Source organism: Pelophylax lessonae, assembly GCF_965119305.1.
Source record: "Pelophylax lessonae genome assembly, chromosome: 13".
In the NCBI taxonomy this organism is placed as follows: Eukaryota; Metazoa; Chordata; class Amphibia; order Anura; family Ranidae; genus Pelophylax; species Pelophylax lessonae.
In genome coordinates this window covers 172,464,270-172,484,323 of record NC_138780.1, presented here as the reverse complement: position 1 = coordinate 172,484,323, position 20,054 = coordinate 172,464,270, and the positions used below count along the sequence as shown (strand labels likewise).

At 44.9% G+C, this 20,054-nt stretch overlaps 1 protein-coding gene across 3 annotated transcripts in view; it reads right to left on the bottom strand.

Annotated features, from left to right (window-relative positions):
• ATG2B (autophagy related 2B) overlaps positions 1-20,054 on the bottom strand; it is a 170,429-nt gene that overhangs the window by 10,876 nt on the left and 139,499 nt on the right. For all 3 annotated transcript variants that reach the window (XM_082242639.1, XM_082242640.1, XM_082242641.1), the window contains exons 33-37: positions 18,399-18,593; positions 13,309-13,410; positions 7,966-8,044; positions 5,778-5,973; positions 3,503-3,572 (exon numbers count right to left, since the gene is read on the bottom strand). In XM_082242639.1, the coding sequence (XP_082098765.1) occupies positions 3,503-3,572; positions 5,778-5,973; positions 7,966-8,044; positions 13,309-13,410; positions 18,399-18,593 (642 nt within the window). The remainder of the gene's footprint in view (positions 1-3,502; positions 3,573-5,777; positions 5,974-7,965; positions 8,045-13,308; positions 13,411-18,398; positions 18,594-20,054) is intronic.

Genomic DNA, 20,054 nt, shown 5'->3' with positions numbered 1-20,054 from the left:
AAGAGGTTTTAAAAGTCTATAAAAATGACTGATGTCCAATTCCCCCCATGTCCTCTATCCCCCCTGTGCTCTTCTTTGTGAGATGCTAGGTTTGGAGCTTCTAGTTGTCAGCCAGCAGCAGCAAGTGGGGGTGTGCTTGTGTGATCTGGGCTCTTCTGATTCCAAACCCCATCACCATCTAAATCAAAGTATTTTGTGTATGGTGTACTTTACAGTATCTCTGCATCTGTATTAGAATCAAAATTCTCTTCATTTTGGTGAGACCACACTAGAAAGCAGGACCCTCCTCCACTCTGACTACCTGCCCTATCTGGTCCCTCTTCATTAGTGCTCACACAACAGTGAAAGGAAGTACACAACTTCATCCCGACCACCTGCCCTATCTGGTCTCTTCATTTGTGCTCACACAACGGTGGAAGGAAGGACCCACTTTCATCCCGATCACCTGCCCTATTTGGTCCCTCTTCATTGGTGCCTGGTCCCTCTTCATTGGTGCTCACACAACATTGAAGGGAGGACCCACCTCCATCCCAACCACCTGCCCTATCTGGTCCCTCTTCATTGGTGCTCAAAAACAGTAAAATGGAGGACCCACCTCCACTCCCACCACCTGCCTTATCTGGTCCCTCTTAATTGGTGCTCACATAACAGAAAAAGGAAGGACCCACCTCCACTCCCACCACCTGCCTTATCTGGTCCCTCTTCATTGGTGCTCACACAACAGTAAAAAGGAAGGACCCACCTCCACTCCCACCACCTGCCTTATCTGGTCCCTCTTCATTGGTGCTCACACAACAGTGAAGGGAGGACCCACCTCCATCCGACCACCAGCCCTATCTGGTCCCTCATCATTGGTGCCTGATCCCTCTTAATTGGTTCTCATACAACAGTAAAAGGAAGGACCCACCTCCACCCCCACCACCTGCCTTATCTGGCCCCTCTTCATTGGTGCTCACACAACAGTGGAAGGGAGGACCCACCTCTATGCCCACCACCTGCCCTATCATGTTGCTCTTCATTGGTGCTCAAAAACAGCAAAATGGAGGACCCACCTCCACTCCCACCACCTGCCTTATCTGGTCCCTCTTAATTGGTGCTCACATAACAGAAAAAGGAAGGACCCACCTCCACCCCCATCACTTGCCTTATGTGGTCCTTCTTCATTGGTGCTCACACAACAGTGGAAGAGAGGACCCACCTCCACCCGACCATCTACCTATCTGGTCCCTCTTTATTGGTGCTCACACAACAGTAAAAGGAAGGACCCACCTCCACTCCCACCACCTGCCTTATCTGGTCCCTCTTCATTGGTGCTCACACAACAGTAAAAGGAAGGACCCACCTCCACTCCCACCACCTGCCTTATCTGGTCCCTCTTCATTGGTGCTCACACAACAGTGAAGGGAGGACCCACCTCCATCCGACCACCAGCCCTATCTGGTCCCTCATCATTGGTGCCTGGTCCCTCTTAATTGGTTCTCATACAACAGTAAAAGGAAGGACCCACCTCCACCCCCACCACCTGCCTTATCTGGCCCCTCTTCATTGGTGCTCACACAACAGTGGAAGGGAGGACCCACCTCTATGCCCACCACCTGCCCTATCATGTTGCTCTTCATTGGTGCTCACACAACAGTGGAAGAGAGGACCCACCTCCACCCGACCATCTACCTATCTGGTCCCTCTTCATTGGTGCTCACACAACAGTGGAAGGAAGGTCCAGCTCCTAACCCATCCACCCGCCCTATCTGGCCCCTCTTGATTGGTGTTCAAACAGTGCAAACGAGATCTGGTCCCCATCCTGAATACCTGCCCTGACCAGTGGCGGATCCAGGGGGGGGGCATCGAGTCAATTGCCCCCCCCGAGAAAATAGTACCAGGTTTAAGTTTACAGAGGCATTCTATAAATGCATTGCAGGTACTTTATTTCTGCTTCCACGGCTCCCAGGAGACCTAAAATATAATCCCTAAGCCCCATCAGTTCAGAGGGGCCCAGGATGCTGTTTCATAGAGAGAGTTTTTTTTTTTTTATTTCCCTGCTCAGGTGGATTAATACCACCAGGAGCCGCATTTTGCGACATTAAAATGAAAGTTCCGGCCAGGCGGAGTGATATCAGTCAGCAGCCTCATCACTGCCTGACTCCTGCAGCCAATGGGTGCAGAGAGGAGAGGGCGGGCTCAGGCTGAGGGGGAAGCCTGAGACACAGCAGCGTGCGTCTGTGTGTGTGAACACACTGAGAGGGACAGATCTTCATAGCAGACAGGGGCAGTAAGGAAAACGTCTAGACTGCAATTAATTCATTTGTCTCCAAAAAGGTACAGTGACACACCCATCCCCCTTCACCTATGCCATGTCCTTGCTGCTGCCCAGCCACCATGAGGAATTATACAGCAGCTAAATGCTATCATCATCATTATCATCATGATAATCACACAGTACAGATGCATTGAGCCACAGCACATGTATTGTGTGATTGTCATGATGATAATGATGATATAGACTGACAGTGAAAATAATCTTCCTGCCTCCTTTACACAGGGTGTCCTGCAGACATGAGTCTAACATGCAGGGCTGTCATTTAATGGCTTTAGGATGCATAAAGTGTTGCATATATCCTTGTGCCAGCATCCCATTTTTTTCTACTGAGACACACAGCCACTGTGTCCCAATATGTCATGCTTCCGGGTGTGCATGCAGGGTGCTTTCATGGACCTGCCACCAGCATGTCATATCAGGACAGTGCACAGCCATGTGTCAGAATGCAAATAAATGGCATGCAGGCATGGGGATAAATGGAACACTTTAAAACATTGTCACTGTTTTAACCACCTGCGGACCAGCCGCCACAGTTATATGGCGGCAGGTTCTCGCAAATCATCGTACCTGTACGGTGGTGTGCAGGAGTGATCCTGGGGGCGCGCGTGCCCACTTGCCAGCGGGGAAGCGGAGGCACAGGGCCAGCAGCCGCGATTGGCGCCGGGCACCTGCAATCGCTCCCTGTGAAGAGAGAACGACGGTCTGCAGTTGGAAACGCAGCAGACCGTTGTTGTCTCAGGAATCACTGCAGAGCTCCTGTGTTCCTCCTATTTAGGAACACAGGTCTCTGTGTTGGTATTACAAGCCCACCCCCACAGTTAGAAAGCACCCCCCAGGCTCACACTTAACCCTTTGATCGCCCCTGGGTAAACGCCTTCCCTGCCAGTGTCATTATTACAGTGACAGTGCATATTTTTAGCACTGATTACTGTTGTAATGTCACTGGTCCTCCCAAAAATGTCAGTTAGGGGTCCGATCTGTCTGCTGCAATGTCGCAGTCCTGCTAAAAATTGCCGCCATTACTAGTAAAAAAAATAAAAATGACAGTGCCCCTCCCGAGATTAGACTCTGGATCCGCCCCTGGCCCTGACCCAGATGCCTACAAGCCGTCTTTTTTTTTTTTGGGTCATATTTGGCAGAACAGGTTACATAAGCATTATTATTAAACCCAAAGTTGACACCTACCTGATCCATTGAGACATGTTTTCCATGGTAATCCAGTCTTATAGGAACTTCAGAGGTGAATCGGAAATCTCTGAATAACACATTACATAATGCACATTATAGAGGTTTATACAAGGTAGAACTGCATATGTATTGCAATGTATCTGTTGCCAAAATAGCTTACAATCTAAAGCCTTAAAACGTAGACAAATGTCCCTAAAAGGGAGAGGAGACATCCACCTTTCATCTGTAGTACTGTGATTTGGCACTGTCTTGTGTAACTTACCTATTAGGCAATCTAAGTGTGAATCCGACACTCTGATTGACCCGTTAATGGCAAGCCTAATGCCCTTATTACAAGCACTAATTACAGCCAAATAAAGGGAAGCTAAAGTCAAAACTTTTTTTTATTAACCTGGTTAAAACAGGAATGGTTAAAACCCATCAGGTTTATTTTCTTTACTTTCCATCCCGTTGACTGAACAGAAAGTGAGAGAAAATCCCTTTGAAGTGAGGGAAATCCCTAAACACAGACAGCGTGCATTTGTGGACATGCACCTGCACCAATGTCAAATAGATATGAATGGGACTGTCCACACCCAGATGCATGGTGTGGCAAACAGCCACTGTATATTGTCCTTCGTGTATGCATTATGTTTATTGCATGTGTATACCTTTAAGAACCAAGTGTTTGTAATGTAATGCTACAGCCCTTCTTCCCCCATACCCCCCCCCCCCCCCGTTTCTGTGTCTAATTGTGTGGATTCATGACACATAGACAATGGTCTGGACTGGAGACATCTCTCCGCAGGGGGTGTGTATTGAGAGACTGCCTGTTTACCATAAGCTCATTAGGTTATCTGTAGCCTGTTTCAATGTACAAATGTTCAGTTCCCATTGGTCGTTCCTTGTCCCCTTCCCCCCCCCCCCTTTGGCAAGGTTAAGGGGAGTTTCCCTAACTGTGGGTAAAACTGTATGTCTTGGAATTTAACAGTTTAAGCTCTGCATGTTGAACCCTCACCACCTGTGCGGATTGTCTCGTGATTGAGGGGGTTAAGGGCTGGGTATGGCTGCTCCGCAGGCTGTGGGTGCTTTGGAGGACAGGAGACACAGGTCCGGCGGATGTGCCCACCTGGGGTACTAAGATCCGTTAAACATGGAACATCTGTGCATCCCATGCGGGCAAAGAGGGCTCTTCCCTCGGGTGTATGAATAGGTATGCCCATGTGAATGAGGACTTAAAGTAATGGGTGATTAAATCCCCAAAGGTCTGATCTCATAGACCAATGACTCAATATATGTTTATTGAATGAGCACACCATGGAAATCAAAATACTGCAGCAAATTGCAATTGCTATAAGCCCCTAACGATGTCAAATGATGCAGAAATGCGTAGGGTAAAGCCAAGACATGTGACGTCATCACTCTGGGTATTGCGGCCATCTTGATGGTTTGAAACTTTTAATCTTTGTGACATGCTGAATCTGCTTTTATATATGCAAGTGTAAAGAATTGTTGTGACCATTTTTACTACACCATGAAGCCGCTCTTTCCTTTTTTGATATATGTCTTCAGGAATTGATCCCTTTTCTTGGTGGAGAGACCTTTACACTGGAAAGTGTGTCCGTGGCATTCAACAAGTACAAGTGCCTGGGGATCATGATAATCGGTTGCTTGTACGGATATCCTACATGAGCGCTTATCTGGTGGTCAACATCTGGTGGTAAGAGGCTGTGTGTGCTTTGTTGAAGGTGGAAGGAGCTTTTTTGACATTACTCCATGATCTTTGAGCACACGTCAGGTGATTTCATTAATATGCTTGTGGACACTTCCTATAGAATTTATGGAGGACTTTTCTTTTATGTATATTTGTTATTATATATGTATGCAATTATTCTGATTAAAAGTGCTGCATCATATATATATATATTTTTTTTAATTATATATTAATATTACTATATATATATATATATATATATATTACTATATATATATATATATATATATATATATATATATATATTACTATATATATATATATATATATATATATATATATATATATATATATATATATATATATATATATATAAATCTTTATCAGATTATCTATCTATTATATCTATACGTATAGATATATATGTGTGTGTTTGCTGCCTACAAATTGTGCTAGCTGCTTACTATAAGTTTTTTACCTAAGCACACGTGGATTTATTTATCTATTTATATAATTATATAATTAACTGTATCATACAACGTGCACAAAAGTACAATGCTCACCCGCTAAGAAACATACCTGAAAAATACAGGCTGGTCATTGAAAGAAGCATCATCCTTCAAAGTTTCCGGGCCATCACTGAATTCTGTAAAATTCACGTCACCGTTTCTCATCGGCTGGTTCTGACCTATTACTGAAATTACCGGCACTCGATTACGCGCGTTCAGATGTTTTGGCACACTGCATGTGACATCGGAGCCCGGTGCTCTCTTTACTGAAGATTCATGAGCAAGGACAAACTGTTATTGTATCTCAGAGTAAGTCTACCGTAGAAGAAATAAAATGCAGGTTTCATATACGGATGATTGCTAATTTTGTAATTTGTGCACCAATAGTTAGTTAAATTAGTTTGGTTAAAAAAAAAAAAAAAAAAAAAAAAAAAAAAAAAAAACACATTTTTACCTAGTTCAACCAATAAAAAAAAGATAAATAGAAAACCTCCATTTACACAGTTCTGTACCCACAGTTGATCCAGAGAAAAGCAACAAAATCCTATAAAACATGATCCAGCGGGGGGAAAAAATCCTTCCTGGTCCTCTGAAGGCAATTGGATATTCCCTGGATCCCCCTTGTCCTTTGTAATGACCTTAAAGGGAATAACTGCACCAAGTTCAGTTCATTATATGAACCACAGATGTACAGTATTTATACATACTGATCAAACTCCCCACCCCCCCCCCCCCCCCCCAAAACTATAAAAAAAAAAAAAAATCCTATATTTTTTATCTTCTGAGTTTTGAACAAACAGTAGGCAAGCTCCTTTCCCTGCAAAATGTAAGGCACATGATCATACATTCTCTATCTATATGCCCCTTTCTTTGTACAGCTTGGCCTTTCCTTAGACAGTCACTGAGCACTTAACTACCAGCTATTTAAATTGTCATTAAACCCACATCATAAAAAAATATCAATAAATGGTGTATTGGATGCTGTTTATACTCCGTCACTATGAGATTTGTTTTCTGTATTCTGCAAAAAACCTGGTTGATCCTGTTGTTCTCTATCTCCCCCTTCTGTTCCATGCCCCCAATGCAGCTTGCGATTTTGCAGCTGTGGTGGCAACTCTGCACATGCTCAGTTTTTATAGAGTTTTATGCTGAGCATTTCCTCCCTATCACATCTGAGCAGCCCATGTGACTATTGGGTCACACATGTGGGTGTATACACAGTGGTAAATGACGGCACACCCCCTCCCTCCTCCTCTATGCTCACTAACAAGCTAAACACAATGGGGGCGGTATTACATATAGATTAATGGTGGCTTCACCTCCCTGTTATTCTAAGACACAGGCTAGAGGGGTGTGACATAGCCTGTTACTGACAGAAATCTGCCCACACCATGTTATAGCCAAAAAAATTTATTATTTGATTTCAAATATATCTTTTTTTTGAACATGTGACCAACAGCAGAGGACTAAAAGCGCCTCCTGCTTTTGTTCTCTGCAGACAGGCTGGGAAAGATATGGGTCATGTGACAGCTGTATATCGATTAGGAAAATAATTACAATGCCATCATCCATATACAGAAATAGAAGGGACAATGTAAATTAAACAGTGTGTTTAGTATCATTTTAAGCAATGCATTGTAGGCTTTGTGTAGTATTCGTAATAATTGTGTAGCATTTGTAATAAAGCTGAGGCAGCCTGGCCTGCAACACACCATACAACAAAAATCTGAAGGATCGGTATAAATGGCCAGAACAGTAGCGTGATGAGATTTTAGAAAGTGTATATGGAAAATATAATTAAACATGGAGATTTCTTTAACAATGCTACAGTTGAACTGTAATAATACTACAGTTGAAGTCTTTTCCAGCCATCAATTTTCTGCAAATCCTGACAATGAATGGAGAGGGTGGACTGCCTTCTATTTAAAGATACATTTTCATCCATGAAAGCTTTTAATTCATGGAAGCTGTGGTATACCATCTATGAATGGAGAAGGGAGACGGAAAGGGCAGGCATAGGCGGTACTCTTGATGTCACAGGTTCCTCAGCTCTATTAACCCCCAGCAGCACCGGGAGATTACTGCTGAAGGGATGGGGGGGTTCAGAAGACTTCGGGTTTCATCTAATGCAGCAGCCATCAGCACAAGGGACACTTCATATTGATAGTAAGGACTGTTCCTTGTACTGATCTAAATACATAAATACAACTTCACTAAACTAAGTTTTTATATAAAACATATTCTTTGAATCATTTTACCTTCAGGATCCGGGGTCACCAATATTTCCACTTCTGCAGACAGGCTTGTGAAAAAATCCTTCAGGAAAAACAAGGCATCCTGCAACAAAAAAAAAAAAAAAAACATAATGGGGCAAAGAACAGCAGCTACAGACAAAAGCAGCACCAGCACAGCATCCAATCAGATGTTCTTTTTCACTGACCCTGTGCAGCACAAAAGAGCAAAGTGAGAATCTAGCTGCCAGGGGCTATGCCAGGGATATGCAGACTGCGGCCCTACAGCTGTTGCAAAACTACAAGTCCCACCATGCCTCTACCATTGGGTGTCATGCTTGTGGCTATCAGTCTTACTATGCCTCATGGGACTTGTAGTTCTGCAACAGCTGGAGGATCACAGTTTGCATATCCCTGGGCTATGCTTAATGTTTATATAATTCCATCGCTGAACAAAGGAAAGAAGGGTAGAGCAATACTAAAGCCCATTACTCCAGATAAAAGGAAGAAAGAGTGAAGCTGCTAAAGTAAACTGTTGTGTCCTGCTCTTGTTTTTGGACCATGTTCTTGAATGAATTAAAGCTGACTGCTGAGGGAAAATTTAGACCTACCCTTGCAGTAAGGCTACCCCTGCACTGTAAGGGTTAAGTGCATGCTTTTGTCCAGGGTACTTTTACATTCATTTTTACTTACCATACCCCTTGCTCTGGCAGGCTTTTCATCTCTATGTGACCGGTCTCCCAAAGATATTTCTCTTCGGATGCACTCTGATATCATCATGTACAATGCATGACCAGCAGCCCTGCATTGTGAGCGAGAACACTGAGCCTTGGTTCAAACTATAAAGCGCATATGAATCGCACAGGAACTGCACCGCACTTCTGTTCAGTTCACATGCGATCCCCTGTGGTGCAATTTGAGCCCATTCATTTTGAATGAGCTCAAATCGCACCAAAGTCGTGCATGTACCAAATTTGGAACCGCAGTGCAGGCAAAGGTGCTGCGTTTGCGACCTTTGGGATGTCGTTAAGATCGCACTGACACCAGCAGCAGATCACAAGGGCAGTGCATTTTAAATGTGGTGCACAAAACGTACTATTATTGCGGGTTTCCGCACCACATTCTAGTGTGAACCTACTGTGAGGGATCATCCACAACAGTGTTGGCTGGAACACTGGCAGCCAGCAAGTAAAGGATAAGGTAAGTAAAACTGCTTTTTAATGGTAACCTGGGTAAAAAGAGCATTTCCAGATGGTACAGAACCCCAAATATCCTCCACCACTACAACGCCAACATTCCAGACACTTGTTGGCGATGTTCTCAGGAAGGGGGCTCAATGCTCCACATTTGGTGGGACTGTCCCCTCATCCAACCCTTTTGGTCCCAGGTACATCAGACCATAAAACAAATATCATCATTCGACATTGAATTCACCCCGGCCCAGATGCTTCTTCACCATTCCAATACAACCATATCACAAAACACTTCCTATGCACCTATTAAATGCAGCTAAGCTTTGCATTCCAGTCCATTGGAGATCAAGAAAGATCCCATCGATAACAGAATGGTTTAAGAGAATTAATAAGATTGCTGACATGGAAGAGCTGATATACTCTGCTAACGACGCTCCATCCAAGTTCTATGGAACATGGACGGTATGGGTATCTTTTCGCTCCTCTAAACAATATGGTGACCTTATAGACGCAGATCCCCCTCATCTCGATTGAATACCAGACACTCACGCTTCTACTCTCACACCATCCTAGGTAATGTAACCTCTAGGATCTTCCCAATTTTCTACTGATAGGAATCTCCCTCCCTACACAAGGGCAGTCAAGGGAGTTTCCCAACTATCCACATGGTTGATCCGTTCCTTCCGATACAACATGACAGTATTTTCTTTCTTCTCCTTGTCCACCCTCCCCGATAATCTCTCCCTTTACCTCCTAACCTTTCCCTCCCACATCCCCCCTCATCACCTCACCTTTCCCTAGACCAGTCTCCATTTCGATCAACAGACCACTGTACTCAGTTTTAAGTCCAATGTTACATATCATTGTTATACTTTATATGTCAAAATGAAAAATATTAGCCATTGCTTGTTTGCTGCAATGTACTTATCATATGCGTTTCAACGCTTCTTCTATTCTATGTCACTATGTGAAGCTTTCATGTTTTGCCTAAATTTTTTTCAATAAAATCTTTTATGGAAAAAAAAAAAAAAAGAGCATCTAGCCCTTGCAGTGATAGCGGAACCCCACTACATGGATAGTTTTGACATTTCTCTGTAGTCCAGCTTTAAGGGGAACTCCTGACAATGTTTTTTTCCAGTTTTTGATAGTTGTGAAGCATTAAAACCACTGTCTGTGTCCCCAATGGGGATATTTCACCTCATTCCTGTCCCAGAGATACAACTGGAAGTTAGAAAGCAATCTCTCCTAAGTAATGAAATTATATCTGACAGCTGACACCATAACAGGTGTTCCTGCTCTTAAATTTTAAGTCCCCCCTCACTTTCTTTCCCCTTAATAATGATCTTCTCTTTCTCTATGCAGGGCAGATCAAGAGCTGGCATCAGGGATTCAGTGTTAATTAGGAGCCGGCATAGAGGATTCATTCTCTTCTCTCTTCAGCGCTGATCAGGAGCCGGAATCAAGGATTCCTTCTGTCCTCTCTTCAGAGCTGATCAGGAGCCGGCATCTGGGATTCCTTCTCTCCTTTCTTCAGCGCTGATCAGGAGTCGGCATCGAGAATTCCTTCTGTCCTCTCTTTAGAGCTGATCATCAGCCGGCATTGAGGATTCCTCCTCTCCTCTCATTAACGCTGATGCCCTTCTCTCCTTCTCTTCCGGCATCAGGGATTCCTTCTTTCCTCTCTTCAGCGCTGATCAGGAGCCGGCATCGGGGATTCATTCTCTCCTCTCTTCAGCGCTGATCAGGAGCCGGCATCGGGATTTCCTTCTGTCCGCTCTTCAGCGCTGATCAGGAGTCGGCATCGGGGATTCCTTCTCTCCTCTCTTCAGAGCTGATCAGGAGCCGGCATCGGGATTTCCTTCTGTCCTCTCTTCAGCGCTGATCAGGAGTCGGCATCGGGGATTCCTTCTTTCCTCTCTTTATCGCTGATCAGGAGCCGGCATCGGGGATTCATTCTCTCCTCTCTTCAGCGCTGATCAGGAGCCGGCATCGAGGATTCCTTCGGTCCTCTCTTCAGAGCTGATCAGGAGTCGGCATCGGGATTTCCTTCTGTCCTCTCTTCAGCGCTGATCAGGAGTCAGCATCAGGGATTCCTTCTCTCCTCTCTTCAGAGCTGATCAGGAGCCGGCATCGGGATTCCTTCTCTCCTCTCTTCAGCACTGATCAGGAGTGGGCATCGAGGATTCCTTCTGTCCTCTCTTCAGAGCTGATCACGAGCCGACATCGAGGATTCCTCATCTCCTCTCATTAACGCTGATGCCCTTCTCTCCTTCTCTTCCGGCATCGGGGATTCCTTCTCTCTTCTCTTCAGCGCTGATCAGGAGCCGGCATCGGGGATTCCTTCTCTCCTCTCTTCAGCGCTGATCAGGAGCTGGCATCGGGGATTCATTCTCTCCTCTCTTCAGCGCTGATCAGGAGCTGGCATCGAGAATTCCTTCTGTCCTCTCTTCAGCGCTGATCAGGAGCCGGCATCGAGGATTCCTTCTCTCCTCTCTTCAGCGCTGATCAGGAGCCGGCATTGAGGATTCCTTCTCTCCTCTCTTCAGTGCTGATGCCCTTCTCTCCTGGCACCAAGGTTTCCCTCTCTCCTCTCTTCAGCGCTGATCAGGAGCCAGAATTGAGGATTCTTTCTCTCCTCTCTTCATCGCTGATCAGGAGCCGGCATCGAGGATTCCTTCTCTCCTCTCTTCAGCGCTGATCAGGAGCCGGCATCGAGGATTCCTTCTCTCCTCTCTTCAGTGCTGATCAGGAGCTGGCATTGGGGATTCCTTCTCTCCTCTCTTCAGCGCTGATCAGGAGCCGGCATTGGGGATTCCTTCTCTCCGCTCTTCAACGCTGATCAGGAGCCGGCATTGGGGATTCCTTCTCTCCTCTCTTCAGTGCTTATCAGGAAGCCGGTCGGTTGCTGGTTTTCCAGCATGCACGTCCGACAGAAGCCAGCAAAACGGCAAATGACGGCCGTTTTTTTTTTAGCCGGCCGACATTCGGCCTGTGTGTACGGGACTTTAGACTTCTTATACTAGTGAGGTGGAAGAATAATACCATAAATTTTAATCAATATAGATTTTATTGATAAATCGCAGCAATATTGCATAATATTCTCATCACATGGAGATGTTCCAAGCCTCAACTGCACTTTGGCAAGGCTGGAGTATGATGAGGCTTGAAAGGTCACCATGTGATAACTGGAGAACAATATGCTGTACTGCCATCATATTGTACATCAAAGAAAAGTTCTGGAATCGCTGCACTCCTTGAAATCCTATATTGTATATCATAAAAACATCAGAGATTGTATGGTGTATGGCGGCACATGGCACACAAGATTTGATTGTATGAGAGGAGTTGTGTTTAGCTAGAGACAGACAATAATTAATCAAGTGCCTGCACCTGTGCCGCCTACATATCTTGGTCAGTCTTGGTATGACAAAGGAGGTTATGGAAGCACTGCCACCAGCGTGAAACATGTTCCATCTGTGATGTCCCTGTGGTGTCTGATAGTTTTAGGATATACAATAAAGGATTTCGAGGAGTGCAGAAATTCCAGAACTTTTCTTTGATGTGCATCTACAGGCGGGCTGTGCTGGCACTCTTGAACCACTATCGCAAGGGGTTTCTTTTCAACTCTCCTGGATCTGCCATTTTGAAATAAAAGCTAGTGATTTATGGTATATAAATCCCCGATTATACTAGCATTGTGTCCTGCAAAGAGATGAACTGAAGATCTTGGAAGCCCTATTCACATAAGAAGCATTAAAAGTAAAAGTGTTCTTGTTATCACTGGGAAGGTAGTAAGCCACAAATGTGATCTAACACTATAACCTGTATGTTCGTTTGGTTTTTCACCGTTTTTTCTTATGATAAAATAAAACAGTTCCGTATTCCCTAACACAGCTCAAACTTTAAAAAACAAATATCACCAGATGTTTTTTATATAATGTTGCAGACCAGTAATGGTCAGCCAAGATTCTGGGTATTCCTACATTCTTTAAACAAATAGTCAGATAATAAATTATGGTTATGATTGCACAAACATCGTTCCTACACACATCCGGAGTGTAAATACAGTATATTGTACTACTGTATGTTCATGGAACAGAGTCACTGCAGCATTGCTGCCCTCTGCTGGGCAGACACTTGTGTACACCAGCAATGGTTTCAGCATGCTAGAATTTACCTGGTCGATGTTGAGGCGAAGCGGCATGAGTGTCACATGGAGACAACATTCCTGCGGCGAAAGCGAGGATTCTGGGCGAACATGTAAGGCTTTGATTGTCAGCTAGAAATAATAATAAAACAATTTACAATAATTACTACCAATAACAATAAAAAAGCAGTTTTAAGAACGGTCTCCAGCACAGAAATACGAGACTGTGGTTTATGGTCCAGGCAAAAAAGGGTTCAGTCCAATACGAAAGCGTAATGAAAGCCCAAATAAGCGTTGGTTTAAATTAGCTAAAAACATTTCATGTGTATGAACAAAAAAGTGTATAAAAGTCTTATAGCAAAAAAAAAAAAAAAAAAAAAAAAAAAAAAAAAAAAAAAAAACAGCGAGTAAAAAAGCTTGTCCCCCAAACGTAGCTGCAGAGTGGGACTCTGTGTAGAAGCAGTAGTCTCACTGCAGAGGTCTGACACCCTCCATGCTGATTGCGGATCTATAGGTCTAACTCAGCAGGGCTTGTTGGACCTCTCCAGAGACCAATGATCCCACATAGAGGGTAAGAGCCACACTCTACAGCAGGGGTTCCAACCCCCTAGGGCTGTATACTGGCACCTGTCCATGGCCTGTTGATGGCCAGACCGCAGTCTGTGTTAGTCATGTTGGGACTGTGGTAGCCGCTCACCTCCTGCTGTGCAGTTGGGTCACTGAGCCCATGTGTAATGTCACAAGTCAACCTATCAGCAGGGCAGAGGGCAGGAGGAACTGGAGATCTGTTCTGGAGAGCGGAGACTTTCAAATCACCCGCTTGTTGACATAAGTTTTGCCAGCTCCCGCCCTCTGTCCAGATCTGCAGCTCCTCCCGCTCCCTGCCCTGCTGACAGGGAGACCCGGGAGAAGACACGCGGCTGAAAACTGCCTCTACCCTGCCACAGGTAGGACTATGCAGGGGAGGCAGAGACTGAAATGGGGCACTGTGATGGGGCATGGGGGGAGGGGGCATGGCTGTAAGGGGCACTGTGATATATAGTAGACTGCACTGTAAAAGTAATACTGAAATCATTATAGTGCCCCTTTACAGTGCGGTCTTCTTTAAATCACAGTAGCCCCTTTAGGCCCCTTTCACACTTGTGTGACTTACCCTGCGACTTCGGACGGCAAACCTGCATGACAAGTCTTTCCCCATGATTTCCAACAAGTACCATTCATATTTGTGTGACTTCAAGTCACAGCGACTTCAAAGTAGTCCCTGCACTACTTTGGTCTGACTTTGATGCAACTTGAGGTCCATAGACCTCAAGATTACACAGGCATTGCTTCAAGTCGTGTCGAAGTCACTGCAAAGTTGCACCGTTTTCAGGTCATACGACTGTGAAAGGAGCCTTAAAGTGCAGTCCCTCTTTACAGTGCAGGCCCTGTTACATCATCGTGCCCCTTTACAGTGCGGGCCCAGTTACATCACCGTGCCCCTTTACAGTGCGGGCCCAGTTACATCACCGTGCCCCTTTACAATGCAGGCCCAGTTACATCACTGTGCCCCTTTACAATGCAGGCCCAGTTACATCACTGTGCCCCTTTACAGTGCAGGCCCAGTTACATCACCGTGCCCCTTTACAATGCAGGACCTTTTACATCACTGTGCCCCTTTACATCACCGTGCCCCTTTACAGTGCAGGCCCAGTTACATCACTGTGCCCCTTTACAGTGCAGGCCCAGTTACACCACTGTGCCCCTTTACAGTGCAGGCCCAGTTACATCACTGTGCCCCTTTACAGTGCAGGACCGGTTACATCACTGTGCCCCTTTACAGTCCAGGCCCTGTTACATCACCGTGCCCCTTTACAGTGCAGACCCAGTTACATCACCGTGCCCCTTTACAGTGCAGGACCGGTTACATCACTGTGCCCCTTTACAGTGCATCCACTGTTACATTAATGTAAAGGGGACTAAACTGTACAAGGGCACTGTAATGTAAAGAGGGGCTGTGATGTGAAAGAGAACAGAGGACACTGTGGGACTGCTTTAAAGGGGGGCTAAGGACAGACTCTGAATATCCAGTCAACCCCCCAGTCCCTGGAAAAATTGTCTGCCACGAAACTGGTCCATGGTACCAAAAAGAGGGCCACTGCTCTACAGTATGCTGGCAGGTAACAGGCTTTTCTAGTCAGGCTGTGGCTGCTTTAGAAAGAAAATGAGTAAGACAATGCACACCTTGCTTTGCTTTGATGCAGCTGGAATGAATTTAGTGGATTCAAACCGAAGGTTTAATTGGACTTTTAAGCTCATCTCCAGCCAGAATTCAGAATACCACCTCGACAGAGTCTAAATACTTTTGTATATTTGCTTTCCATAGGCATCGCTTTGATTTGTTTGTTTTTTTAGGGTGAAAAGGTAGAGTTTCCCTTAACAGTAAAAGTCCCCTTTAAGTCACCACACTGTAAATCCTCTTCCATGAGATTGCTTTGGACATACACAACCTTGAAAGCAGAATTTCTTGCAGCAGATGTGATTGTGTAATCACCGGATAAACAGAGAAGTCACTTCCACATATCCGTACACTGAAACAGAAGCTGTGGTTTTGGGCTATTTCGGATATAGGATTGATGACCTGAAAATAAATCAACACTGTATCCAAGGGAAATCAAATATCTACCCTTCTTAAAGTGGAAACTATACTCTCCTATCATTTTCAAATATAAGGGTGTGCTCCCGCTGTGTTCCTAGATATGAGTGCCACATCCCGATATGAGAAGCATATTTGGGGGATCCCCTTGGGGTGGGACTTTGGAGGCCACTCAAAAATGTGCAATAGAAGAAGTATTAAATATAAATGGATTTTATTACAAAAAATAAAGAGTAAACATACAAAATAATTTTGTATGTTTACTCTTTATTTTTTGTAATAAAATCCATTTATATTTAATACTTCTTCTATTGCACATTTTTGAGTGGCCTCCAAAGTCCCACCCCAAGGGGATCCCCCAAATATGCTCCTATCATTTTCAGCCAAAGAAGCTGCCATCTTGGCTATTGTTTGATCTGAAACTGCCATGGTGCTGCACATGTGATCAGTTATGACTCCGGCCATTGGATGGTTTATCAGTTTGGTTGACAGCACAAGCAATCCCGGCATTGCTGGGAATAGAATTGTGTTTTGAAACCGTTAAATTGATGGGTTTATTTCCGATTTAAAGATATTCCCGTTTCTAGTACCAGTTTGCAGTTACATAAGTACAGATTTACTGGTCCAATATACAAATGAAACTTGAACCACTCTTCTTAATTCAATGGATATACTCACCGGGCCTTTTATTGGGAATGCTAGAATAACAGTGGGTAGGACTCCTCCTTTACTCTCATAACAGCCTTAGTTCCTAAAGCGGAGTTCCGCCCCCCCCCCCCTCCATAAATTCAAAGTCCGCAGCTATTCATACTGTAGCTGCTGACTTTTACTATTAGGACACTTACCTGTCCTGGAGTCCAGCGATGTCGGCACCGCAGCTGATGTTTCCATCGGCTGTCGGGTGTTGCCGCCGCCATTCCTGGTAAGGGAACCCTGCAGTGAAAGCTTGCAGCTTCACGGGCGGGTCCCTACTGCGCATGCTTGAAGCGCGCTGCGCATTCGGATTGGCTCGGCGGTGGGGGTTGGAGGAGGGGACCAAACTTCCGAGGGACGGTGCCCTCCCCCGAGGTACCCGTTCCCCCCTCCCCCATGAAAGGTGCCAAATGTGGCACCGGAGGGGGGGAGGAAGCAAATGAGCGGAAGTTCCACTTTTGGGTGGAACTCCGCTTTAAAGCATTTGTTACCCCAACACTTCATATTCCTGATATATGCCTGCTGTGCCATATATTTGTATGAGAAACTATCCTGTTCTGTTTTACTGCTTCCTTTAAGGCCCCTTTCACACTTGAGCGACCTAAAAGTCACAGGATTTAGCCACGATTTTGACTGGACTTGTAGCAATGTCTGTGTAATATTGAAGTCTATAGACCTCAAAACACATCAAAGTCAGACCAAAGTAGTACAGAGACTACTTTGAAGTAGTTGCGGCTTGAAGTCACACAGATATGAATGGTACTCATTAGAAATCATAGAGTACGACTTCTCATGCGACTTTGCAGTCCCAAATCGCAGGACAAGTCACACAAGTGTGAAAGGGGCTCGGTGTTCCTGCTAGTCCCCTTGCTCTCGTATCAAAAACTGACCACGCTGAGCAAGAAAGCACACTGTGGTCAGTTCTCTAGCTATGCTGGAAACTCAGTTTGCTCTCCTGCAATGATAAGACTTGTCATGACACCTAACCCCCCCCCACCGCATAGCCTTTCACTTGGAAGGTCAGTGTGCTGCTGCTTCCCCCCCCCCCCCCCCCAACCCCTTATGCAGCTGAAAACAGAACTAATGTGATCACTTATAAAAGGGAAAAAAGGTACTTATAGTGTTTTTTATATTTCATATCTATTTTAAACTGAATGGGTTATTTTACAAGTTGATTGTTTACAATGACTTTAACCACTTCCCACCCAGGATATTGGTAATCACAGCTAATCACCACAATACACAATGAATAAGTGTGTACACAACTTTCTACAGCCAATTCCGACCTTCTAAATGAAAATTTCTAAAGGGACAAGCTACAAAATGTTTTTCGTAGGGGAACAGAATGAACGATTATCATTTAATGTGTACCATTTTCATACGAGAAAAATCAGAAATGAAATATTGCTCATGATCAGAAACAATAAACAAAAAAAAAAAAAAAAAAGCCTTTGTCATACAAGAATTTTCGTACCAATTTTCCTTCATCGGTTCCGATTTGCTGTGAAACAACGAGAAAAATCAGACGATCGTTTGCCTGATTTTCTTATAGTGTGTACCCCACTAAACTTCAGCTTGTTCAATTAAGCTTTGACAGTAAAACCTGGAAGCTGATTGGTTTCTTTGCAGAGCTTCACCAGATTTTGCATGCTCCAGTTTTATTAAATAACCCCACAGGGAGTGATTGTGTTCTTGTCCTCCTACTGACTTTTTGTACGGTGCTTTGTTCTCAATAAAGAAATTAAAAAAAAAATTACCCCCAGAGAAAGATCCAGTAACTTTCGCATCTTACCATATTGGAATGGGCTTTCCGCGGCATCTCCTTGCTGCTGTAAAGATGAAGGAATTTATTCATCTGAGATGTAGCCAAACGATCTCTAATCTCTAAATCCTGGACGATGAAAACCTGCCGTGACACCGGCTGTTCTGATACAGTGGAGACTGTGGCTGGATCTGCCTGGGGATAAACTTCATGCTGGAATTTCACCTGTATATGGAGATGTGAGACAGTTATCAGGATGGAGGTTCGCATAACCATTTAGGAAAAGGGGAGAGGGAGAGAGAGTGTGTTAGTGGAACTCTAGTCAGAAAATTAAGTCTCGCTAGATGATCTCAGGTTGGTTTTGCAGGTTTATGTAAAACATTTAAAAAAAAAGTGCCTATACTGTTTAAAGTGGAGTTCCACCCAAAAACTTCCGGTCATTTGCTGCTCCCCCCCCCCCCTCCGGTGCCACATTTGTTTTTGACAGGTACTCTTCCCCACTTCCGGGAGACGGCGTCGCGGCGCTGTCCCTCGGAAGTTTGGCCCCCTCCTCCTTACCCTGCCGCCAAGCCAATCCAAATGCGCAGTGTGCTCCGCGCATGCGCAGTAGGGACCCGCCTGTGAAGCCGCAAAGCTTCACTGCCAGGTTCCCTTACCGGCAACAGCAGCAGCAGCACCCAACAGCCGATGGAAACATCGGCTGCGGTGCCGACATCGCTGGACTCAAGGACAGGTAAGTGTCCTAATATCAAAAGTCAGCAGCTACAGTATGTGTACAGTATGTGTAGCTGCTGACTTTTAATTTTTGGAGGGGAGGCTGGAACACCGCTTTCACATTCTGTAATACACTGTCTCGCCATGTTCACCCTGCTCTGCACATGCTCAGTGCTCTCTAATTTTCGACACTGTGCTAAAAATGTAGAGGCCAATCTGCTGTCAGCCTAAAGATTTACTGCTGTTCATGGGCTCTGGGTTTCAGCAAAATGGCAGCCTCCAGCAAGAAGAAACAGGAACCATGCTGGAGGCAATTTACAAGACACACAAAATTTGGTAGCATTATTATTACTGTGGAATGTATGTTCCTTGCTAAAAGTACATTCATTTTTATCAATTTGTTATGGGTAAAGTTCCACCTAAAACCCATCGATATAACAGTTTCACAAAAAACAGGTACATTCTTGGAATGCTGGGAATGTAACGGTCACATTAGTTGTACTTTTAAACTGTCAAACCATTATATGGCAGGTGTCATAACAGTTGAAGATCACACAGAGACTAAGATGGCAGCTTCCTTGGCTGAAAATGATAAGAGGGTTTAGTTCCCCTTTAAAGTGGATCTTTAGTCAGAAAATGAAGTCTTGTTAGATGACTTCAGGCTGGCCCCTTTTTACCCAAAACCAACACCCCCCCCCCCCCCCCCGCACGCGGGACGGCCGGCAATCTGCTCTACCACTCCCCCCTCTCGGGACGGATGCCCAGCCAGCATCCTTACCTGCTCCTTCCCCGAGCGCCGCTGTGAGTCTCCTCGGCCGTATGTCCCCTCCCTCTTCCTGGCCAATGGTCATTAAATCACGTTTCTTTTTAGCCAATCAGGAAAGGGGTCTCACGACCCACTTCCTGATTGGCTGGGAGGAGAGTCAGTGTGATAATAGCGAATATTCGCTATTGTCATACAACTGGGTGGGC